Raw genomic sequence first — 26710 nt, forward strand, 5'->3', positions numbered from 1 at the left:
ATGGCATGGATAAATACGTACCCAGTAGAACAGTTCATAATGGAAGGGACCCTCCATGGTATACAACCACTGTAAAGAAACTTCTAAAGAGAACAGAGACTACTACGTAGTGCTACAGAGAGAAAGCCTAATGAAACATGTTTGGATGTCAGGAAAGCAATGCATGATGCCTTCAGTGACTACCATAGCAGAGTATTGTCTAATAGTATTTCAAAAAGCCCACAGATATTCTGGCCATATGTAATGTGTGTTAGTGCCACCAAAATTAGTGTCCATCCCTATAAAATGAGACAGGAATGGAAACTGAGGGTAGCAAAGCAAAAACTGAAGTGCTTAACTCTGTTTTCAAATGTTCTTTTACAAAGGAAAACCTGGGAGATTTTCCCCAATTTAATCTTCATACCACTGAAAAGGTGAGCAAAATAAGTATTAGTGTCAGCAGTGTTGAGTAACAGCTGAAATCATTAAAATTTAACAATGTTCCAGGGTCCGATGGAATTGCTATTGGATTCTATTCTGGATTTGTAACTGAGTTAGCCCTGTTCCAACTGTAATCTGTCATCGATCTCTCTAACAAAAAACCAGTTATTGGAAATAAAGCATGTCACACCTGTCTACAAGGAGGATAGAAGAAGTGATCCACAAAACTACCATGACTCGACATCAATTTGTTGTATGATCTTAGAACATATTCTGAGCTCAAATACAATGTGTCACCTTGGTCAGAATGACTTCCTCCATGCCAACCAGGGTGGATTCCGAAAACATGAATCATATGAAACCCACCACTCACTTTTCTCAAATGACATACTGAAAGCTATGTATCAAGGCATGCAGGTAGATGCAGTATTTCTCAGTTTCTGAAAAGCATTTGACTCAGTACCACACCTATGCTTATTGTCAAAAGTACAATCATACGGGGTATTGAGTGAAATATGTGACTGAATTGAGGATTTTTGGTAGTTACAATGCAACATGTTGTACTGGATGGGGAGTCATTGTCAGATGTAGAACTAACTCTGGGCCTGCCCCAGGGACATCTGTTGGGGCCCTTGTTGTTCATGTTGTATAATAATGACCTAAGAGTCAATATTAATAGTAATCTCACTTTTTGCAGGTAATGAAGTTATCTATAATGAAGTACTGTCTGAGAGATGCTGTATAAATAACTCAGTCAGATCTTAATAAGATTTCAAAATGGCACAAAGATTGGCAACTTACTTTAAATGTTCAGAAATGCAAAACTATGCACTTCACAAAATGAAGAAATGTAGTATACTGTGACTTCAATATCAATGAGTCACAGTTTAAATTGGCCAAGTATCTGGGTGTAACACTTGATAGGGATATGAAATGGAATGATCACATATGTTCAGTCATGGGTAAAGCAGGTGGTAGACTTCGGTTTATGATAGAACACTAGGGCAGATGAGTTCTTACGGATCACTCATGCGACTAATTCTAGAATATTGCTGAAGTATGTGGAACCTCTTCCGAATAGGAGTAAGAGGGAATATTGAATATATCTATAGAGAAGCAGAGTGTGAATGGTCACAGGTTTGTTTGATCCATGGGAAAGTGTCACAGAGATGCTGAAGAAGCTAAACTGTTAGACACAGTAAGACAGATGTAAACTATCCTGAGAGTCTGCTAGAAAAGTTTCAAGTACTGGCTTTAACTGATGACTCTAGGAATAGACTACAATCCCTGATATACCACTCACATAGGTATCATGAGGATCAGATCAGAATAATTGCAGCACACAGAGGCATTTAAACAATCTTTCTTCCCACACTCCAAATGTGAATGGAATGGGAAGAAACCCTAGTAACTGATACAGTAACAGGCACTTCATGGTGGTTTGCAGATTACAGATGGAGGTACAAAAGCAACATACAAAAGAATCTTTGTCGTGAACATAAAAGCCTTCTTTCAGATAGGCATGGCATCACTCTTGCAAACTTAATTTTTGACTACCCATTTTTAACACACTACAACAACATGCACTAACTAACCAAACACTACATCATTGAAGGTTTAATTAAGAGTGTGCAATCCCAGTGATACCATATCTAACTGGCAATTTTTTTTATGAAAAGGATCATAGCTTTACTCATATTTCAGAAAATCTTGTTCAATAATTATGAAACCTAATGAGTAAAGCATGCAGCAGAGGATAGAAAGAAAGTCAGTCATTTCAAAATTCAAGCAACTGTCATACTGCTCACAAGCTATAACTTGGCAACACACTAGCAGGGAGTGCAGGGAGCTTGAGAGTGGATAGGATTTACTGCAGGAAAAGGTTGGGTACAGGGGATAAAAAGCTCCACCTTCATGTATTTTAAGTATGCAGTACAGGAAACACAAACCTGTTTTTTTGAGCTTCCAGAGCTCTTGATAAATTAGCTTCCTTTTCTGAACTGGAGTAAAAGTAACAACACAGTGGGCTAACAACCACCTTGCCACCCATTTTTGAAATACTTACAATGAAAACAATGTAGCAGAACACAGGCACCAACAGCAGAGCTCAACAACAAAAGCAGAATACGATTCAGTCAACATTGGCTAACAGTACACTGCACACTTGGCAACAAACTTTTGCAAATCTGTATGGCAAGAAGTCCCCAACTGTTGCCAACTGCTACCCGTGAGGACTGAGGAGTCCTCGTGTCAGGTTATAGGACACACACAGTATGTCTGTCATTTTTCTACCAAACAATTCTGTGTTTAGTGCACGGATGATGTATTTATATCTGGATAGGGAATGAAGTGAATAAAAATTAAGCAAAAACTGATCAGCATCAAATTCGAAAATTCTACACTACTGTATTTTCACAAGCAAGAAAGCAATGAAACACACAGTCGAAAGTCATCAAGTAATGTTTTGTCAACTGCAGATGGTGATCGTCTCGTGTATCTTGGCTCTGACACTCGTTTCTTGCCTCACTCTTATTTGTTCATTATCCTATCCAAGCATACATAAAACATCCTTGGTTTAGAGTTCACTTTTCAATGTGATCTATTACAACCTCAGTTTCATGTAGCTCAGCCACTGTTTTTTAATCCTCCAATATTCTGATGAAATATAATGATTCTATTTTTTGCTGTACTTTTATAAGTGTGTGTTATTTTAACATCTTTAGTAACCACCTGTCTGAGCTTCTCATTAAGCTTAATTCCTTTCAGTGCTGAATCACTGGATACTTATCTTGGTTTAAAAAAAAAGAGGTGCTCCCATGAGTTGTATTATTACATGATTAGTATGCTAAACTTCCATATTTAGCATGACATTCAACCAACTACAGATTTTTTCAATGAAGTATTGAAATTTTTAAGGGCCTCAATAGCTACTGAAATGATAAATGCTGGGGATTTGTAACAATACATGTGAAGAAATTGCAGTTTATATTTATATTGATAATGGGCATTTTTGTACACTATTGATTTTTCTTTCCTCCAGTTGCCAGTACACTGTCAGGATTCTGTCACATTTCAGCTGCATTAGAATGTTACTGCAATGAATACTTATGAGCTCCACTGTGTTTTGGCAAAAAAAGCAAATTTTAACATGCTAACAAGGGAAATTGGGTATTACTCAAAGCTTGTCACTGCTAACATTTCTCTGAAAAAAATAATGGTAATATGAAGTCTAGCAAAAATAAACTGCTACTTCTGCAGAATGATATATAGAGTGGGAAAAAATTGTCATGAAATTTTAACCCTGGATAGCTGATGCCAGTAGGAACCCAAATTACTAATGTTGTGTAGGTCGGCAACACACCATTTTTACACTATGGAAACTTGGTGCCACACGCTCCAATTGACCACGGGATTGCCCTGTTGCTGGATGCTCTGGACAATGCATGACCACAAATCCTTTGCCTGCTGAAGATTGCGATGCATCCTAGATGGTCCGTACCCTCAGTGGTAGTACACCAGCCTTCCACTCTGTGGGCCTGGGAGCCAATCCGCCGTGGTCCTGACACATCCATTGTAGTTTCATGGTAAGATGTACCAGCAACAAACCCATCAACAGCTGTTAGTTCATGTAAAGAAATTCTTTTACAAATTGTGTCGGCCCTGAAAAGAGCCTGTTTTGTAACTACAACATTCTTTACTTAAATCAGGTGCTCAAACTGGTGATCCAATGATGTGACACAAGCTTGATAACATCAAACAGTGTTTTGCTGAACTCTTTCAAAGATTCCTGGCATTTTCATGATGTGATTGGTGGCATATTGAATGTGATCCATTAATTCCTCTTCATTTCTAGATGATTCATTTCCAGGTGGGTGATCTAGAACACTGAAGAGTCCCCACAGGATAAAGTCCGGTGGCGTGACGTCTTGTGATCATGGGAGACATGTCCTACTAGCACCACTGCCAATTACCCAACCATTGAAGAGTTTATTTAAATATCCGTGCACAGCATGACTTACGTGCGGGTGTGCCATCATGCTGCTACCATATGCATAGCCATGTGTCCAGGGGAACATCTTCCAGCAGGCCGGAGAGAGTTTCTTGCAAAAAGTGAAAGTAATTTGCACTGGTAAGTTGAGGAGGTACATGGACTGGCCTAAGCAACTGGTCACCCACAATGCCTGCCCAAATGTTGAGGGGAAAATCATTCCTAATTTCTGTGTATGTACATGACATGAGGATTTCGCGTTGCCCAGTAATGAACATTTCAAGTGTTGTAAACGATATCCTGATGGAAGGTGCACTCATCAGTAAACAACACAATGGCAGGAGGTTGGGATCTCGGGCAACATGTCACAGAAATCACCAGCAAAACCCTAGCCTGTGTTCATAGTCCGCCACAGGATTTAGGTCTCTGGGGACAGGGTGGAAACTAAATGGCTGCTGGCTGTCATCCCTCAAAAGCTCCCAGACTAACCGATGAGCGACCCCATGTCTTGTCCAACTGCTTGAGCATTTGTCATAGTTGCTTCCTCGAAGCACTTGAGAACAGTCTCTCCAAATGCAGTATCTAGTCATGTTCGAGGTCTTCCAGCATCACCATGATGTCCCGCTAATAAGCCTGTTTCACCATGTCACCGGTGAATTGCTGTAAATGTTTGCAGGTGTGGGTGGCATCTTGCTGGGTACCATTCCTTATACATGCACATTACCGTCTGATAGTCCATAAACAAAAACCATATCTTGTTCTTCAAATGAATACTGAGTTGCCATGCTTACTGTATGACTAAATCGCAGGGGACATGCATTCTCTGAAGGAAAGTTTATGTGTGAATGACGTGAGGTGAAGACAAACAGCAGGACCTATTTGACATGTGTGCATATCACATTGGGGCAGTGATGGGGTGAGGGATGTTTGTGTGTGTGAACTGATAACCATAGCACTGCCTGTCAACCGACAAATGGCAACAGGGCAATCCGTTGGCCAATCGGACCACATGGCACCAAGTTTCCAGTTTAAAAATGGTGGTGTTGACCTACACAACATTAGTAATTTTGGTTCCTACTGCCATCAGCTATCCAGGGTCAAAATTTTGTGACAATCTCTCTCTCCACTCTGTGTACAGATTACCATTACCTTTGGAGCTTTAAGATGTCTGAATTGAGCTACAAACCATCACCTTGTACATGTATGAGAATTAAGACAGTATAACTACACGCTGTAAATTGTTTTCATCTTTCTTAGGGAATTGAGAAACAAAAATAAAATCCTTTGGTCAGTTTCAGTCCATGCTATTCCTTATTTCACTGAAATTTCAACAGATGTTAGCAATTTATTTTCACCAAACTTGTTACACTCTATTTTTCTTAGGAGAAACACATGCATCGACTCCCTATGTGTCTTCGTGCATGCTTAGTTACTGCTGAGTATTGTTCAGGTCTTCATGCAGTGTTTGTCAGGTTGTGTGTGTAGTTGGCATTATGTCCACTGATAACTATTTTAGATGTCAACATTCTAAGGTGGTCAGTCGGTTGCTGCAGACCAGGGAAGTTATCTCCGTGCGGCGCAGTCAGCTGGGTCCGCTGCCGGTCCCTGCACAGTGTTGGAGTGTGTGTGTGTGTGTGTGTGTGTGTGTGTGTGTGTGTGTGTGTGTGTGTGTGTGGAGCTATCCAATCACTACAAGCTTCGTGGTTCACTGACCCAGTAAGTCAAATTTGAGTAGTGGTTTCAACTACCTAAGCCACGTCCATTCATGTTGTGGTGGTTCGTTTCAGTGGTTCACTGTTGGGCAGGTTTTCCTGTGAGCAACAGTGAGTGTTTCTAGTAATGAAATTTAGCTGCCATGCAGTGCAATTAACTATATTGGTTGACTACAATTCCAGTGCAACAGCAGAATTTTCTGCCTTGTGGCCATTAGTGTTCCGGTTACCTGCCCTGGCCACTAACGTAATTTCAGGCAGTGTCATTTCCTCACCTGTTGTCGCTGTCCAGCATGGTGTGCAATTCTGAGAACCAATACATACATCATTGTGGATCATCATGTTCATAACCTTATGCGTTTGAGTTCTGACGTACTCCGTCATGGTAAGCAAGCAGTTGGTAAGTTGGTCCATGACTGTCCCTTGGTTGGCTTTGCAAGAATTAAGTGTAGTTGGAGTCACCACCTGTCTTGCCTAAGTGAATGAGGGCAGACTGATCCACTGGAGACTCCTGAGTGCAGTTCTCTTAATTATCGTTTTGGCAGTGTAAATGTTGTAATTTAACTGTATTTTATATTTTTAATTTGGCAAGGTTAGTTGTGGGTCTTCAGTCTGGAAACATGTTCTAGGAGTTTCCTTTAAGACCACATGTATTGTTTTACCGATAGTTGCAATATATATTTCCTTAATTTGCAGAATTAAACTTTGCGGCCTTCAGCCATTTTATTGTGTTTGTTTATCTCTTTCTGTGCACCTTGTGGGCCATCAGCCCTGTTATCTTAAAACATTGTGGCCTTCTGCCTTCAGTAATCATCATAGTATATTTGGAATTATGAAGATTTAATCTGGTGGCCTTCAGCCACTCCGCATGCTCATCTCATATATGTATAAGATTTATCTTATTCGTAAATATGTGTCATGTCTTTTCAAAATTGAACTTATTCTAAAGCATCTGTTTTGAGGCCTTCAGCCACAAAGCAAATTTAACTCTTTCCAAAGTATTTGTGAACTAAATAAGAATAAATTACAATTGTGAAATGAATCCGACTGCAACTCCCTTGGCCCTTTCCACAATTCTAATTACCTGTTAGCCCTGCATGATTTAGTGGGCATTTCAAGTATGTCATCTAGTGAGTTTATGACAAACTTTATTCCATGTGAGATGGATGTAACAGCAAAACTCCCAAGTAAGGTTTTTCATTGAGTAGTACCATTCACATTGGCTAGTTGATTAGTCTTCTAGCAAACATTAGTAACTAGCAAATAAATGAATTATTCATTGTTGTATTTTCTCTTTACTTATAATTCATTACCTGTGAAGAGATCAGAGTGGATACACAGTTGAGAAAAGTGGAACTTTAAGTACTAAGGTGGATAACATTGTGGCTTAATGAAGACCAGAAACACTTTTTTGGTTAAATGGTCAGTAAGAATTCCACTCTGGGAGGAAATGGAATGGACTTCAAAATCATATTTCTAACCTCACATTGTAATCAAAGGTAGATAAAGTCATAGCAGAGGTTTTAGTTTAGCTGTCCAATTTGGTTATGGAATGAGGGAATGTGGGGAGTACTAGTTAATAACAAATGTGAAATCGACAGGTTGCAAGGCAGTAATCAATCTGTTGTCAAATACAAGTTGTTTGATGTCTTAGTTATATTTTTCACCACTTTTATATGCCTGTTTGAAACTTTCTGTATGTGATTAATAGTTTCTGTCTACATACTACAGTATTTTGCATCTTCATACATTATATCACGTTATCACATATTTTAAAATGTAGAGCTGATCTTCAAACAACTCTGTTCAAATATTTTAGATATTCTTGCCTGTTGCAAACAGAAACAGGAGAAGACTGTGGACTGGAACTACCCATAACTTAAAGAATGTGTGTTTGGCTTACTTTCTACTGAAAAACATTGAAATGGTAAGGAAATATCACAGAAAAAACACTGAGGACAAAGAAGCCAACTAAAATGTGTACAATGCAATAGATTTGAATTCCATTTGTGACCTCTTAGTGACAAACCTTTCTCCATCATTTCTGATAACTTTATAAAAGTTTTGTTCACTCACCCACCCACCCACCCACCCACCCACAATGACAGTTTCAAAATGGTTGTGTGTTTGTTCATCTATCAGAAATAACTGCATGGTGAGTGGTTAATTTAAGTCTTTCCATTATTTTTATACCGTGCAGGTCTTGGTAAACTATGAGTACATCTTTGTTCTCAACACTGACCAAATATGATATTATTTAGAGCAACTCAGAGATTTCAGAGTTCAGAATGTATCTGTGTAAAAACTGTAAGACATACAGGGAAAAAAAGAAGGAAGATGTCAGTGGATAAAGAAACTATCAGATGTTTCAGCAGATTGTACAGGTGTTCACTGTATCTCTCCTTTTTTATGTAAGAAACCAATGAAGTATTCTTAACCCTGCATCAGATACCTATCTCCACGTAACATTGTGGATTTAGTTATGTACTTCATTATCTGTCATCACAGCTATTCAAAATCATGTGTCACTGTAAGTCTGAATGCATCATCTTTTATGACACTTCATAAGAAAAGCCATAATGAGTCAGGCCAGCTTATTGTGCAGAAATTGAGAGAAGAGGAGGGGAGGGGGGAGAGAGAGAGAGAGAGAGAGAGAGAGAGAGAGAGAGAGAGAGAGAGAGAGAGAGAGAGAACAGGAATGCATCCAATACAGTACTGTAGAAATTGATCATGTAGAATGGTTCAAATGGCTCTGAGCACTATGGGACTTAACATCTATGGTCATCAGCCCCTAGAACTTGGAACTACTTAAACCTAACTAACCTAAGGACATCACACTACACCTAGTCATAACGAGGCAGAGAAAATCCCTTACCCCACCGGGAATCGAACCCGGGCGCGGGTAGCGAGAATGCTACTGCACGACCACGAGCTGTGGACGATCATGTAAAATGTATCAGACTGCTGACTACAGCATTTGTAGCTCACCCCATGATTTGCCCATTTAACTGATTTATTAAACTAACATTAATTCACATGAAAAGGTTCTTCATTATGCATGGCACCTTCAAAACTTGTGTGTTGTGCTCAAAGTAAGTGAAACTTACTTTATGTAATAAATAATACATTTAATTCCTGTCACATATTCCTGGATCTCTCAGTTCTCACTAAAAACAGTGATGGCATGCAGAAAGCTCCAGCGGAGAAGATTTACCAAGATACTTCGTGTAAATACCGAGCTTGATTTTAAGGTGTTGTGTCTGAATTTTTTAGTAAATTCTGAACAGTAATCAACAGTCTGTCAAGTATATGAGAACCTAACACCAATCTGAATTTGTTCACATTGTGTAGTTAAATAAACAGACTACAGTTTGCTTTACCAACATTTTCCCTTTAAGCATCAGCTCCCATACTAACATGCTCATTGCATGGCAAATTATTAGGTCTACAACTTTGACTCCACTGTTTTGCAATAGACGGCAGTAGCGGCAAGTGGGGTTCAGGTGGTTGGTCATAGGTGTAATAAAATTAGCTTAGTCATCTGTCAACATAACGCCATAAAAATATTAGTCTATTTGTAATTGCCATCATAAGGTTATTTTCGATTAAGTACGTCAACTTAGGCACCCATTTCTCACCATCTGCAGGAAGTTTTAATTTTATGCTGTAACACGAAGAAATCTGTGGCTGTGGGTCTTAAAATTCTGGGTAAGACCAATGGTGAGGGAACTATTAGTGGAAGAATGTGCAGAGAATGTTTCCAATGCCTTAAGAATGGTGATTTTGATGTCTAAGACTGGCATGGCAGGGAAAGACAGAACGTTTTCGTAGCTACTGAAACAAGTGAAGACACTCTCAGGACATCATTCTCGAAAGCAATTTATGCATTCGAGCCCAGCACTGAAATAAAAATGGCTACAATACAGTGATAGACACATAAAGGTAATTTTGCAGCAGGTCAGTGCTAGACACCATGTCGCAAAACCTGTCAAAATATACATGGAAACGTTGAAATGAGAAGTCCTATCCATGCCACCGTATTCTCTATACGTTGCTCTCTCTGACTACCTCCTTTCTCGATCAGTGGCATACAGTCTGACTGACCAGCACTTCCGATCATATGAACAAGTGCAAAATTTAATCAATTCATGGACCCCCACAAAAGATGCCTAGTTCTCCCTCCACGGGGTTTGTATGCCATCCAAAAGATGGAAGAATGTAGTGGCCAGTGTCAGGAAATACCATGAATCAACTTTTTTATTTTTGCAGGTTATTCACAATAAAGCCCCGAACTTCAAGAAAAAACAGTGGAAGCAAAGTTGTAGACCTAGTATTAACTTTCAAACGCATCATTAAATGGCAGCAAATTCAAATTATCAAATAGCAAGAACAGCACTACTTACATTTTTGTATGTCAAAGTACCAACAACTGCAGCAGACATAAACCCTGGAGTCACACAGATCATGTTACCAATGCCCATGAGTATACCTGGTAAAAAAAAATTTAAAAACTTAGAGTAAAATATCAACAACAGACATTTCAGAGTATACAAGAATGAAACTTGCCATAAGTTCTCAGACACAGCAAAATTTCAAGTTTCAACAAAAGTTGTCGTTCAACACATTTTCTCTAAACATTTAGACAGTAAACTGGTAGCTCCAAAAATATCTACATCTATATACATACTCCGCAATCCACCATACGGTGTGTGGCAGAGGGTACCTTGTACCACAACTAGCATCTTCTCTCTCCGTTCCACTCCCAAACAGAACAAGGGAAAAATGACTGCCTATATGCCTCTGTACGAGCCCTAATCTCTCATGTCTTTGTGGTCTTTCTGCAAAATATAAGTTGGCAACAGTAAAATTGTACTGCAGTCAGCCTCAAATGCTGGTTCTCTAAATTTCCTCAGTAGCGATTCACCAAAAGAACCGCCTCCTGTCCTCCAGACACTCCCACCCGACTTCCTGAAGCATTTCCGTAACAATCACATGATGATCAAACCTAGCAGTAACAAATCTAGCAGCTCACCTCTGAATTGCTTCTATGTCCTCCCTCAATCCGACCTGATAGGAATCCCAAACGCTCAAGCAGTACTCAAGAATAGGTCATATTAGTGTTTTATAAGCAGTCTCCTTTACAGATGAACCACATCTTCCCAAAATTGTACCAATGAACCAAAGACGACTATCCACCTTCCCCACAACTGCCATTACATGCTTGTCCCACTTCATATTGCTCTGCAAAGTTAAGCCCAAATATTTAATCAATGTGACTGTCAAGCACTACACTACTAATGGAGTGTTCAAACATTACAGGATTCTTTTTCCTATTCATCTGCATTAATTTACATTTATCTGTATTTAGAGTTAGCTGCCATTGAAACTTCCTGGCAGATTAAAACTGTGTGCCCGACCGAGACTCGAACTCGGGACCTTTGCCTTTCGCGGGCAAGTGCTCTACCATCTGAGCTACCGAAACACTTGCCCGCGAAAGGCAAAGGTCCCGAGTTCGAGTCTCGGTCGGGCACACAGTTTTAATCTGCCAGGAAGTTTCATATCAGCGCACACTCCGCTGCAGAGTGAAAATCTCATTCTGTTAGTTGCCATTCTTTACACCAATCACAAATCCTGCCCAAGTCATCTTGTATTCTCCTAAAGTCACTCAACAATGACACCTTCCCATACACCACAGCATCATCAGCAAACAGCTGCACATTGCTATCCACCCTATCCAAAAGATCATTTACGTAAATAGAAAACAGCGGACCTACCACACTTCCCTGGGGCACTCCAGATAATACCCTCATCTCCGATTAACACTCATCATCGAGGACAACGTACTGGGTTCTATTACTTAAGAAGTCTTCGAGCCACTCACATATTTGGGAACCAATCCCACATGCTCGTACCTTAGTTAGGAGTCTGCAATGGGGCACCGAGTCAAAAGTTTTCTGGAAGTCAAGGAATATGGCATCCGTCTGATACCCTTCATCCGTGGTTCACAAGATGATATGTGAAAAAAGGGCGAGTTATAATTTCATAGGAGTGATGCTTTCTAAAGCCGTGTTGATGCATGGACAGCAACTTCTCTGTCTCAAGGAAATTCATTATATTTGAACTGAGAATGTGTTCAAGAATCCTGCAACAAACCGATGTTAAGGATATTGATCTGTAATTTTGAGGATCCGTCCTTCTATCCTTCTTATATACACAGGCATCGCCAGCGCTTTTTTCCAGTCGCTCGGGACTTTATGCTGGGCAAGAGATTCACGGTAAATGCATGCTAAGTAAGGAGCCAACACAGTAGAGTACTCTCGGTAAAACCGAATTGGATTCCCATCAGGACCTGGAGATTTATATATTTTCAACACAGTCAGCTGCTTCACAACCCCAGGGATGTTTATCGCTATGTCCTCCATACGGGAATCTGTACGAGACTCAAATGGCAGTATGTTTGTACAATCGTCCTGCATGAAAGATTTCTCAAATGCTAAATTTAAAATTTCAGCTTTCGTTTTGCTGTCTTCCCTTGCCAGGCCAGACTGATCAGTGAGTGAGTGGATGCAAGCCTTCGATCCGCTTACCAATTTTACGGAAGACCAGAATTTCCTTGGGTTTTCAGCAAGATCTTATGCTAAGGTATGATGGTGGTAGTGGTTGTATGCTTTGCGCATTGCTGTTTTTACAGCAGCACAAATCTCTAACTTTTGCCTGTCCTCATTCCCCCGATCTTTCTTGTACACGAGTGCAACTGTCTTTGCTTCCTGAGCATTCTCCAAATTGTGCTGTTAAACCACGGTGGGTCTTTTCCGTCTGTAACCCACTTTTTCGGCACATAGTTCTCCGATGCGTGATTTACAATGTGTTTAAAATTTGCCCATAATTCTTCCACATCTATCATACCGGAAGTAAATGAAGTCGATTCATTTACTAAGTGGGGTGCTAACAACTGCTTATCTGCTCTTTCTAGTAAGAATACTCTCCTAGCCTTCTTGACCGACTTTTTAACTTTCGTAACCATAGCCGTAAGGACAACATCATGATCACTAATCCCCATCTCAACACATACACCGTCGATGAGGTCTGGTCTGTTCATGGCTACCAGATCTAAAATATTTCCATTACACGTTGGCTGTTGACTTAGCTGCTGAAGATAGTTTTCAGATAATGTGTTCGAAAGAAATTCACACGGCAGCTTGTCTGTACCACCTGTAATGAATCCATAGACTTCCCAGTCTATACTAGGTAGGTTGAAGTCGCCTCCAACTAATAGAGCATGATCCGGGTACTTCTGCGATACAGAGTGTAGACTCCCTTCGAATGATTCTAGCACTGTCATGGTGGAACCTGGTGGCCAGTAGTAACACTCAACACTTAACTTTATTTCTCCTAGCCCTGTTAAACATGTCCAGATAACTTCACACTCACACACTACTTTGACCTCAGTAGACAATATTTTTGCTAACTGCAATGAAGACACCACCACCGAAACATGTTCCAACACTCACTAAATATTTCAGAACTTCCTATCTCAGGGTCCAGCCAGGTCTCAGTCCCGAGAATAATTTGCGCACCACACGCTTCCTGGAGGGCAGTAAATGCAGGAACTTTATTCCGAATACACTGAAAATTTACTGCTAATATTTTGGTAGCTGAAGTGTCTTTACACTGAGCATGTCCTGATTTCCCTGCCTGCACATCGACTGGTGAGTGTTCATCAGGACACCTCGCACTACTGCCTAGACTAAAAAAACCCCATGTGTACACCATAAGTACTCTGCTACTGGAGCAGCTGCTTCCTTTGTGTAGTGCATCCCTGACCTATGTACGGGCGTCCTACAATTCCCACCCAATAGCTGAAGTCTAGAAATCTGCAGCCAAGACCATCACAGAGTCAACGAAGCCTCTGGTTGAGACCCTCCACTCAGCTCCAAACCGAAGGACCCCGATCCATTCTCGAAACGATGCTGCAAATAGAGAGCTCTGCTTGCAACCCACATGTGAGGCCAGCAGTCTTCACAAAATCCGCGAACGGAGGATCACCTCAGAACTCAAGTGACAGGTATCACTGGTGCCGACGTGAGCAACTACTTGCAGACGACTGCACTTCGTATGCTCGATAGCTGCAGGCAAGGCCACCTCCACATCTTTGATGAGGCCCCCCGGCAGACAAACTGAGTGCACATTGGAATTCTTTCCAGCCCTACACACTATTTCCCTAAGGGGCTCCATCACCCGCCTAATGTAGGAGCTCTCAATAACCAGCAAGCCTTTGCCCCCTTGTGCCTGCTCAGGCCCTGCTGAAGGAGCGGCCACCTGCCCACTGACAGGATGAACGGGCGAGGCCAGCCGGCCAGCCTCCACATTGGCCCTCCACCTCGATCAACGCAAACGTGTTGCAGTCCACCACTCACCCTGAGGTGAGGGCGGCCCCAACGTGCCGGGTACACTAGAAGGTGCCTCGGTGGCCGAGTCAGTGGCCGCAGCAAGCGACACCTGGGGTGTCTCAAGCAACGAGCCAGACCCTCCATCACTGCACCTCGAGGCAGCAGCCTGAAGGCGGCTGACTGGCCAACAGCGCGCTCAGCTGCTCGCGAGCCGTGGCCAGTTCCTCCTGCGCCTGCACACAGCACACACACCCACACCCCCTATCCATCCTACTGCTAATATCTGGATGATTAGAGCTGCGACAAATAAAACAGCAGTATGTGACTGCACAGTTATGTCACCAGTGCCAGATTGAGCTGCGATATATGAACAGTTACTTATGAACTAAGCAATCAAATGACCACAACTATGCCATTACACAGATATTGCAATGCGATCCTACCCCTGTCTTAGTACATATGACCACTGCCTATGCAATGTTACACTACCATTATTAAAATTTTTTACTACCCCTGTCTAATTCGAAAATACGCAAAGATCCGAAAAATTTCACCGCACATGCATATAAACACACAAAGTAATTTGAATTAAACCTGCAGAACTAATACAAAAAACTGAATATACAACTAGTTTCTGCTACTGTTGCTCACACATGTCACTCTGCAAGCACAGATGAAACTGCACTGGCATCTGTCTGCTGCTGACTGACTCTACGAAATAAACAGAAAGCACTGTCTGTCCAAAACAAACAACTGACTAATGACTCTGCGAATTTATACTTTACAGCTATCAATAAGCAATATAACTTCTCAAATACAAGAATATGCAATGATATTAAGTAATTAAATATGCAAGTGCACAAACACTCAAAGAAATTAAGAATCATACCACAAAACAAATATGAAAGCTAAATATGTGGCTTGCTACTGCACTGCTGCTGCACTACCGCTGTACTGATACTTCACCAGAAGCCGCTCAAGGAATAACAATTTATGAAGCTCTTTGCCGTACTGAAACAATTTTAGGTCATTGCCTCACATGAATATGTTTACATTCTCTTAGCTTCCATCTACGAGGGTTGACAAAAGTAATGCCTCCACCTTTGTAACTCTTCAACAGTTGGCAGCACTGGTATGCGGCAGGTACTGGCTTGTTCCATAGCCTCTTCTATACAGCTCCACTTGGTGGGAATTCTTAGCATTGAACGGTTGTGTTGTTACAGTATAAAGTAAGGTCAGTCAATGCGATTTAAGCAATGTGCAGTCATTGAATTCTTGACAGCAGATGGTGTCACCCCAAAGGAGATTCATCAGAGAATGAAAGTAGTTTATGGTGATTGTGTTGATGTGAGTACTGTGCATTGTGGGATGAATAAGTTTAAAGATGTTGAGGCAGGAACCTCTGACCTGCATGACAAACTAAGAGTTGGACATCCTGTAACAGTAACCACTGAGTTTCACAAGCAAAATGTTGACAGACTGATTCAGGACGATCGTCTTATCACTCAGAGAGAAATTGTAAGCACAATCATCATTACACAAGAACATGTGGGTCACATTATTGCTTTGCTTGGCAAACCACATACTATATGTGCCACCAAAGCATAACTTCAGAGACTGAATCTCACCACCATACAGCATCCTCCATACAGTCCTGATTTAAAACCGTTTGACTTCCATCTGTTCCCAAAAATGAAAGACACACTGCAGAGACATCATCATGCTTCTGATGATGATGTTGAGAGACCTATGAGACTGTGGTTGCAGAAACAGAGTGTCGACTTCTTCCATGACAGCTTCAGAAAACTTTTTCATTGTTGGCAGAAATGTATCCAATTGGCTGGTAATTATGTGGAAAACTGAATATTGATAATTAATGATCACATTCTAAGCTTTATTTCTGCATTTGATTTATTAAAATATTCTCCTCCAAACCCATTTAACGAAGGTGGAGGCATCAATTTCAACCAATCCTCTTAGTTTAATCCTAAATATGAGCATTCAAAAGGAACTCCATCAATCTTGGAAATTTAATTTAAATAGTAGGCTAAGAGCAAATTCCTAGATATTTTATGTAGAGTTTTTCTCTCTACAGTGAGGAGGTGCTGTATTATCCAAGAATTCTGTGAATTCCTTGGCTTAACTGGTTTGGTAATGGAAAATACCTTTAATAAAATAGAGCAGAGATTATTTGCACTTTCAAAAGTCAAATTCTCGTAAGTGTGTACAGTGGTATGATAACAAGTGTTTAAGAAATGTTTTATTTCAACGTATCATGGCTTGGTCTATATGAACATATATACTAAAATTAAAACCTTAACTCATGAGGTGTGGTCCCTCAGACCTCAAAAAAATTTCCAAGTGCTCTCTCACTCTTTCCAAGGTAAGTTCTGGGATTGCTACTGTACACTCATTACCATCCTTAAACCACCCACCCTACAACATTTTTTTGTTGTTTGCATTATCACCACCTTTGTTTGTTGCCGCGGTGTGTTATTGACCTGTTGGGTGGGGGAGGGGGGCGTCTCTCCTAGACTCTTCCCTGTGAACTACGTACCTGTTTTGTTCAGTATAGTACAAAATGTGTTCACAGATGTGTTCGTTTTAATGATCCTTAATTTGATTACACTATTAGTCATTGGATGGAGGAAGATGTCAGTGATGTAATTCAAGAAATAGACAAGAAAGATGACAATTTTACAACACACAGAAATCACAGTTCTGCTAGTGGGAGGATCATTCAGAGGAAGACTGTCAGAACAACTGATGTGGATTTTTCTGTTCCTCCAACAGAATGCTTTAAGTGTTAGTTAGAATCAAATGCATTCTGAGTGGTGATAAAGAACAACACAGATCTCAGTATGTCAATTCTGCAGACACTCTTTGTACCTATCAAGGGAAATTGTATGTGGAAGTTTAAACACCACAGTTTAGTTTAATGTGGAAGTTTACTTGCTACAGGGATATTACTGTTCATAATGCAGAATTCAGTTCTCTAGCAGTTTGTTTGTGTGTACTATTTAAAAGCTGCACATAAGTACACAACTGCATGTGATAAAATGTGCACTACTGCACACTTTATTTACTGCAATAACAAGGATTATTTTGAACAACACTTCAATAACTGTAAAACTTAATGCTACATAACAAATTAAAAATTAAAAATGATTTGTGTCTTAAACCTTAGTTTAAATATAGAGTTCTCAGGGACCTGTGAGTTGAGGATAAAAAAGCTGGTTAACTTTCAACAATGTTTGAAGACAGAAACATTTCATCCTGGATTTTCCATTAATTTTTTGTTCCTCTACAGGTAGTGTAGGCACAAGTGTGTGCGTGTGCGTGTTTTTAATGAAACAGCAAAATGTTGACCCAGGTGATGTTAAAAGTGCACTTGCAGATAAATAAGAACTTAAGTCTGTGCTACATGCTTTTAGATATATACCTGTGAGTTTATTTCACCCAATCAATGATGGATTCAACAAGAATCATCGACATCAGACTTCTGGTAGGCAAAATGGACTGGATACTTTGAAGTAGAAAAAAGTACTTGTCTGCTAGAAATTCATGGCACACTAAATGGAAGGCAGGTTAGCGAAACTTTTACTTTCAGAACATGCATCCACTGAAGAAAGGGCCATCTACAAAAGTGGATTAGAAGTTTTCAGTAAAGCAGAGAGCAATGTTTTACTTGAAACTTCCTGGCAGATTAAAACTGCGTGCCCGACCGAGACTCGAACTCGGGACCTTTGCCTTTCGCGGGCAAGTGCTCTACCAACTGAGCTACCGAAGCATGACTCACGCCCGGTCTCACAGCTCTACTTCTGCCAGTATCTCGTCTCCTACCTTCCAAACTTTACAGAAGCTCTCCTGCAAACCTTGCAGAACTAGCACTCCTGAAAGAAAGGATATTGCGGAGACATGGCTTAGCCACAGCCTGGGGGATGTTTCCAGAATGAGATTTTCACTCTGCAGTGGAGTGTGCGCTGATATGAAACTTCCTGGCAGATTAAAACTGTGTGCCCGACCGAGACTCGAACTCGGGACCTTTGCCTTTCGCGGGCAAGTGCTCTACCATCTGAGCTACCGAAGCACGACTCACGCCTGGTCTCTGTTCTGAATGTTTTACTTGTTTTAACTATAAATATGTCAGGTGAAACTTTTGCAGAAAATAATACATCTGAATACAGCTTATGAAGTGTGGACAGACACTCATAAAATATTTGGTTGCATCAAAGTTTACAACCTCTTATTTAATTGGATAGATAAAAAAATTATTCAAGTGAAAGACAGTTGTAAATCCTGGTGATACAGATAAATAAATGAATGGATTGGCACATGAGGTAGAAAAGAGAGAATGGTTTGAACAAGACTGACAACAGCAACAACAGACGATAACAAAGACTTACAAGAGGGTTACATTAGAACAAGTAATGGCCACATGGGCTAGTATAAAAACAAAAATAATTATTGACAGAATTATTAAATTGGTTAGATAAAGAATTTATTCAATGTGTGTTGTGCCACTGCTATTCAATTAAATAATTTTGTCAATAATTGGAAGTTTACAACCTGTGTTTCCAGGGCTTCAGAAGATGATACCGCAATACGTATTTTAAAATTGAAGCAGTACATGACTGAAGATATTGTAAATAATCCAGAAATGCCTGATTTGTAAAATATTAGGTGTGTTACTGGAAGACAATATTTTTGTTTACATCTAGTAAGTTATGTCACATTACAAATGACAGAAATTGTTTCAAGACTTTTCAGCAGTTTTCAACAAGACATTCAGTAACTACAACTAATGGTGACAATTTAAGCAGTCAGAAAAGGTGCAATAGACACTCAAGGCACCAGTTGGAGTATTGCACAGAGTTACTCTGGCAAACATATGTTTGTACCTCAGTTCCACAAGAATCTATACTCTGTTCTTGCTGCACAGGATGAACACCCAGAAAGCAAATTCATATTAACTGCTGAAATTTGTAATTTCATGACTGATATGGTCACTTGATTGGTAGATGTCCATGATCAATTTGGAGGAATTTTAAAACTGGCTGCAAGGAATGTCATACTTACTTCCCTCGGTGAAAATCTCACCAACAGTGACAACATGAAAGATCTGGACACCAGAACAAGTGTCATGTGACATCTGTACTTAGCAGTGAGATAAATATCAAGGTGGAAATATACAGTGAACTGTGAGAAGGTTGTATTTATGGAAGGCTCTTGTATACCACTTGGCACTGGAAAGAGGGCAGTGAAACCAGGAATGTTTATTCACACTGATCCTCCAGGTGCCTTTCATAATTGAGTGACAGGGTATCAGTATTTTGTACTTTTCAAAGATGACTGTACAAAGTTTAGATCAACTTTATCAACATTCCATCAAAGAAATTTTGAGTGACAATGGAAAAGGATTTGACAACAAACAAGTAAAGGAAATTCTTCAGAAAGCAGGTGTAATTCAGCACCTCACAATGCCATACACACGAACAATGAACAGGAGGGGTGGGGGGGGAGGAGGGGTAAGAAGAGAGACTTTGGCAGTTGTGGGAACTGCCGAAGCAATAATGCATGCACATGGAAATATTCCACATATGTTCTGGGTAGCGATAGGTTGGTTGGTTGGTTGGTTGGTTGAAAAGAGGAGGAAAGGGACCAAACTGCTAGGTCATCAGTCCCTTGCTCCGAATAAAACAATGCCACAAGGGTGAGAATAAAATTAGCGAGACTGACAACACAAAATGAAAAAAGAAAAACCACAAGTGCAACAGAAGGGCAACAAACACAAATGGACAAAAGGGGAGAAGAAAACCACAGAAACACCAGAAACAGGTAGTAGAGATTAAAATGACAAAACAGATTACCATGGCTGGCTCAGCATGAGAATAAAAAGGAGAAGCCACCCACTCTGCAACACACTAAAACCTCCACCCTAAAAGCACTAGGGCGGAGGACACAGAGGGACAAAGAACATGCACTAAAACTTAGATCAAATGAAAAACCCATCCTCAACGAAAAAACGTAAAACTAAATCAGCCGATGAGATGATGTCTGATAAAATTAGCGGCAACGATTCCGATAACCAAAGATTTCGTCTCAGGTCAGTCAGAGTGATACCATGCACAAGAATATGGGCCACAGTCAACCCGGTGCCACATCAACACTGAAGCGGGTCTTCACGGCACAGGAGGTAACCATGGGTTGCATAAGTGGAGCCACCAGAGAACCACAGAGTCACTGTGAGAGGCCCACATGGAGGACTGCCACATTTTCGTAGTCTCCTTAAGAGCACACAGTTTGTTGTGTGTACCGAGACTACGCCATTCCATCTCCCAAAGCCGAAAAACCTGGCAATGCAAAAACGAACGCAGGTCAGTTATTGGAATGTCGATCTCCATAAGCAGTTTCTGTGTAGCCTGTTAGGCCAGCCTGTTGGCAAGTTCATTGCCTTAGATTCCATTGTGATCTGGGCTCCACACAAACACTACTGAACAACCGGACCATTCTAGGGCATAGATGGACTCCTGGATGGTCACTATCAAAGGATGACAAGGGTAGCACTGGTCAATAGCTTGTAGGCTGCTCATGGAGTCAGTACACAGAAGAAACGACTCAGCAGGACATGAACGGATGTGCTCAAGAGCACGAGATATAGCCACCAGCTCTGCAGTGAAACACAGCAGCCATCAGGCATGGAATGCTGTTAAATATGTCCTCCACGGACATATACAAAGGCGACATGACCATGAGCTCTCAAGCTGTCAGTGGAAACCACTTCATTGCCTCGGTACATGTCAAGAATCGAGAGGAAGTGACAGCAGAGAGCCACAGGGTGAACTGAGTCCCTTGGGCCATGTGAAAGGTCCAGGAGAAGCAGCAGCCTAGGTGTACACCATGGATGTGTACGCAAATGGACCTCTAGTATAGGTGGTAAAGCCAAGGACTCCAGTCAGATAGAAGAGATCGGATGTGAATTGCAATTGTAAGCCCTCACCTCAGCTGCCAATGTGGGAGATTAACTGTTGTGGGTGGGCAAAGGAGACAGTGATTTGGATGCACAGGAGAACTAAAAATGTGTGCATGCCTGACCTGTAATGGAGGGACTCCAGCTTCCGCCAGGACACTCGTCACTGGACTCGTCATAAAAGCTCCCGTTGCTAGTTGAATGCCACAATGGTGCATTGGGTTGAGTACACACAATGCTGAGGGTGCCACTGAACCATAAACCGAACTCCCATAGTCAAGACAGGACTGAACAAGGGCTCTGTAGAGCTGCAGCAGTGTAGAGCAATCTGCACCCCAGTTCGTGTAGCTCAGGCAACAAATGGCATTGAAGTGAAGTGCTGCCAGTACTTCCGCTTAAGCTGATGAAGGTGAGGAAGCCACACAGTCGGGTGTCTAAAATTGGTCCTAAAAATCTGATGTCTCCACTACAGTGAAGGGATTGTCAGTAAGGTAAAGTTCTGGTCCTGGATAAATGGTAAAATACCGACGGAAGTGCATAACACACAACTTTGTGGCTGAAAACTGGAAGCCATGAACTAGAGCCCATGTCCATGTGGATGGCTCCCTGTAGGTGCCACTCAGCAACACCAGTACTGGTGGAGCAGTATGAAATGCAGAAGCTGTCTGCACACAGAGAGGGTGAGACGGATGGCCCTACAGCTGCTTCTAGACCACTAATGGCCACTAAAAATACACACACACTCAATACAGAGCCCTGCAGGACCCCATTTTCATGGAGTCCTGGATATTTGGGGGGAGGGGGGGAGGGGACTGGGAACTATGGGAGGCAACAACTTGGACATGGAAAGTACTAAGTGACAGGAAATTCTGGATAAAAATCGGGAGCGGGCTTCAGAGACCCGACTCGTATAATGTGGCAAGGATATGATCTTGCCACGTGGTGTCATACGCTTTTCGTAAATCAAAGAAGATAGCAGCAAGGTGTTGGTGTCTGGAAAAGGCTGTTCGGATGACAGACTCAAGGGACCCAGGTGGAAACCACCCTGGCATAGAGCCAGTAGGCCACGTGACTCCAGGACTCAACCCAACCACCGACACACCGTAAGTTCCAGCAGCTTACAAAAAACATTTGTGAGGATGATGGGCTGATAGCTATCCACATCAAGTGGGCTTTTGCCGGGTTTGAGCACTGGTATGATGGTGCTATCCCACCAGTGTGATGGAAAGACACCATTGCACCAGATCCAGTTGATCACGAAGAGATGTTGCTTGTAGTCACATGAGTAATGTTTAATCATCTAACTGTGGATCCGATCTGCCCAAGGAGCTGTGTTGGGGCAATGTGCAAGGGCACTGAGGAGCTCCCACTCTGTAAATGGGGCGTTATAGGGTTCACTGTGGCGTGTAGTGAGCAAGATGACTTTCCCTTCCATTCTCCTTTTGAGAGAGCAAAAGACTGGGAGGCAATTCTCCGACAGAGAGGCATGAACATAGAGCACAGCAAAGTGCTCAGCAATCACGTTTGCATCAATAGATAACACGCCATTTATGTCAACACCGCGAACACCTGTTGGGGTCTGGTACCCAAAAACTCATCGTTTGATCTTTGCCCAGATTTGGAAAGGTGACATAGGGCACCCAATGGTCAAGCCGTACCTCTCCCAACACTCCTGTTTCCATCGTTCGATAAGCTGGCGAATGCGGGCACAGAGTTGTTTAAAGGCTATGAGGTGCTCCAGGGAAGGGTGCCACTTATGCCACTGTAGAGATAGCAAACACTCCTGAAGTGCCTCAATGACTTCCGGCGACCACCAAGGGACTGTCTTTCGCCAGGGGTACTCTAAAGAACGAGGGATCGCATTTTCCGCTGCAGAAATGGTCACTGTAGTTACCTGCTCAACCACCACATCAATGATACCATGTGGGGGAGATTCAACAGTGATAGCAGAGGTGAAGGCTTTCCAGTAAGCCTTGTTTAAAGTCCATCTGGGCAGGCATCCATGGAACTGACACTGGGGCTGTCACAGGATGATTGCAAAGTGGTCACTACCACACACGTCACCATGTGCTCTCCAGTGGGTAAATGTGAGAAGGCCAGGACTGCAAACCGAGAGATCAATGGCCAAATATGTGCTATGTGCCACACTGAAATGTGTAGGGACACTTGCATTTAAGAGGCAGAGTTCAAGTTGTGACAGCAAATTTTCGACATCTGCCTCAGCCAGTAAGCACGGTGCCACCCCACAAGGTGTTATGAGCGTTAACATCTCCCAAAAGTAGGAAAGGTTTAGGGAGTAGCTGAATCAGTGCAGCCAATGCATTCAGGGGTACTACACCATCTGGAGGAAGATATACATTGCAGACAGTTATTTCCTGCATCGTCCTTATCATGACAGCCACAGCTTCAAGAGGGGTTTCAAGGGGCACAGGTTCACTGTATACTGAGTTCAGGACAGATACAAACTTCACCTAACACATTTTATAGGCACTGCAGTTCTTGTAATATCCCCTATAGCCATGGAGGGCAGGGGGTCTGCATTTCCGGGAACCAGGTTTCCTGAAAGGCAATGCAGAAAGCAGGTGTAAAGCTTAAGAGTTGCCACAGCTCAGCCAGGTGGTGGAAAAAACCACAGCAATTCTACTGGAAGATGACGTTATCATGAGGCTGGGAAGGCATGAAGCTCGAAAGGAGGTAGGTTATGCCTCAGGGTCACCTACTGCCACTGATAGAGTATTTGTAGCCATTTATATGGTGGATGATGCATCAGTGGGATCCAGGACCGCAGGGGACACTAAGATCTCCACCGCATCCTCAGATGCGGAATTGACAGGGAGTGGTGGTGTTGGGGCCAGAGGGTCCTGTTTCTTAGCAGACTTTTTCTTAGTTTGCTTGCTCTCTTGCTTCTCTTTAGGGACTTGCTGGGATGATTTCTCTGAAGCTGCTTCACGCATGGATGATGACCATGAAACTCTTCGTCCAGCAGCTTTTGGCTTCTTGAGCCACTGGTGAGGGTGAAGACCTTGGGAGAGAGGAACCCAAGGGACCCTTTCCATATGAGAGGAGCCAGAGGACGCTGTTGCTTCTCCGGCATTGGGGAGGGGACTGATGTCCCCTGTGTTTGCGGAGGCTTTGCTACCAAAGTAGGTGATTTGGAAGCAACTGAGGAAGATTTGCCCAATACCACCAAGGGGGCAGATGTATTCTGGTGGCCTGGAGGGCCCACTGTTCATGACATAGAGCAAGGAACCACTGTAACTTGGGACGTAGATGGTGACGTAGCTGCGACATATGTCAATGTCGACCGAATGGGGTGTAATCTTTCAAATTTACGTTAGCCTCTGTGTTAGTCAACCAGTCCAGGGCCTTGTACTCCATGATTTTTCGCTCCTTTTGGAGTACTGGGTAGTCTGGCAAGCAGGGGGAGTGGTGTTCTCCATAACTGATGCAAGTGGGAGGTGGCGCACATGGAGTAACTGGGTGCAGTGGATGTGCGCAGTCTCAACATGTGGTGCTGGAAGTGCAGTGGGAAGACATTTCCAGCACATAAAGCACTGCATAGGGGGAGGGATGTATGGTTTAATGTCACAGCGGTAAACCATCACCTTGACCTTTTCAGGCAATGAATCAACCTCAAAAGCCAAGATGACACTGGTAGCAACCCTGTTGTTTTTGAGTCCCCTGTAAACACACTGGACGAAATGAACAGCCCGCCATTCTAAATTGGCATGGAGCTTGTCGTCAGACTGCAAGAAGAGAACGCAATGGAAAGTGATCCCCTGGATCATGTCGAGGCTTTTATAGGGAGTGACGGAAACAGGAATATCACCCAGCTTGTCACAGGTGAGTAAGGTTTGGGGTTGGGCTGGGGATGCTGTCTGAATTAAGACTGCACCATTTCGCATCTTCAACAGTGCTGTCACAGCCACAAACTTATCCTCAAGGTGTTCAACAAAAGATTGAGGCTTCATATGTAGAAAGAAGTATACGTCAGTTCTGCTACAGACTAAAGCCCAAGGTGAAAATGGCCCTCTCCGTTCTGTAGCGCTATATTCCTCCTATGGTGTAGCAAGGGAGGGAAACAATTTAGAGTCATACCTGTCGGCATTGTATTCGATCTCTCCCTTCTTAGAGACTGCTGGTGCCATATGGTCACCAGCAAGAAAAGACAGTTGCTTTATTGCCGGTCATCCACCCTGATGCTACCCACTCCAATCAGGGGCTTTCCCCATGGGTGACACCCAGATACAGCTAAGGCCAACCAGCACGATGGCTGTTGCCAGCAATCCTGATGCCCCAGGAAGCCAGGCACCTACTCCTTGGCACACGTGGGGAGCTTACAGCTCAGGCATCAGCAGAGCTATCCCTGTGTTGTCAGGGGGCTACCACCAAATGGGTACATGATGGCCCCACCACAATGGACTGGCTACCATTTTGGATATCGGGTGCAGAGAAATCCAGTACTGCCATGGGGGCAGAAGAGGACAGGAGACAACGGAAGAACATGACATACCCTAGAAAGTGCCCTTGTTCAAATAGCTGAATCACAGGTGGAGATGCAAGGCCAAGACAAGAGATTCAGGAGATCAAATCCAAGGGCACTATGGATAACTTGTGCACCACATAAGGCATCCTTTCCCATATGGCCCCCACTTCTGTAGAATTTGGGAAGTGGCAAGTCAAACTATAGGATGGGACCTGAACTCATAGTACCAAAAAGTATGAGGCTCCTTTTAGTCACGTCTTACAACAGGCAGGAATGCCTTGGGCCTATTCTAACCTCCAGATCCGCAGCGGGTGGGGGTGGAGGGGGGGGTGTGAAGGAGGGGGGAGGAAGAGGAGGAGGAGGAGGAGGAGGTGGTAGTGATAGACAACACTGCAACCTGCAGGTCATAGGCTCCACCTGCTATATTGGTATTCTGAAATGCTAGAAGAAGAGCAGTCAGAAAGCAGTGAAAGGAGTTCTTATTGGATATGATCACAATGAAGGTCAGAATTTATTGTGGAGGGAAATATGAAGTCATTATATCACCAGATGTCACCTTAAGGGAGAAGCCACTGAAGAGCAAGAAAGATTTAATTTTGCTAGTGAATGTTTATCATGATTCAATATCTCAGACTCAAGACCAGTCTCTAATAGATAGTGAGAATGTTAAGGATGGCAGTTTGCTTAACACAGATGAAGACCCTCATGAGGTAGATCAGGAAGACTAATGAGGAAGCCTTACCA

At 42.4% G+C, this 26710-nt stretch overlaps 1 protein-coding gene across 2 annotated transcripts in view; it reads right to left on the reverse strand.

Moving 5' to 3' along the window:
- Window positions 1-26710, reverse strand: part of LOC126163128 (sialin-like) — a 175909-nt gene that overhangs the window by 15916 nt on the left and 133283 nt on the right. For both annotated transcript variants that reach the window (XM_049920054.1, XM_049920053.1), the window contains exon 9: window positions 10524-10609. In XM_049920054.1, the coding sequence (XP_049776011.1) occupies window positions 10524-10609 (86 nt within the window). The remainder of the gene's footprint in view (window positions 1-10523; window positions 10610-26710) is intronic.

The sequence above is a fragment of the Schistocerca cancellata genome, chromosome 2 (genome assembly GCF_023864275.1).
Source record: "Schistocerca cancellata isolate TAMUIC-IGC-003103 chromosome 2, iqSchCanc2.1, whole genome shotgun sequence".
Taxonomy (NCBI): Eukaryota; Metazoa; Arthropoda; class Insecta; order Orthoptera; family Acrididae; genus Schistocerca; species Schistocerca cancellata.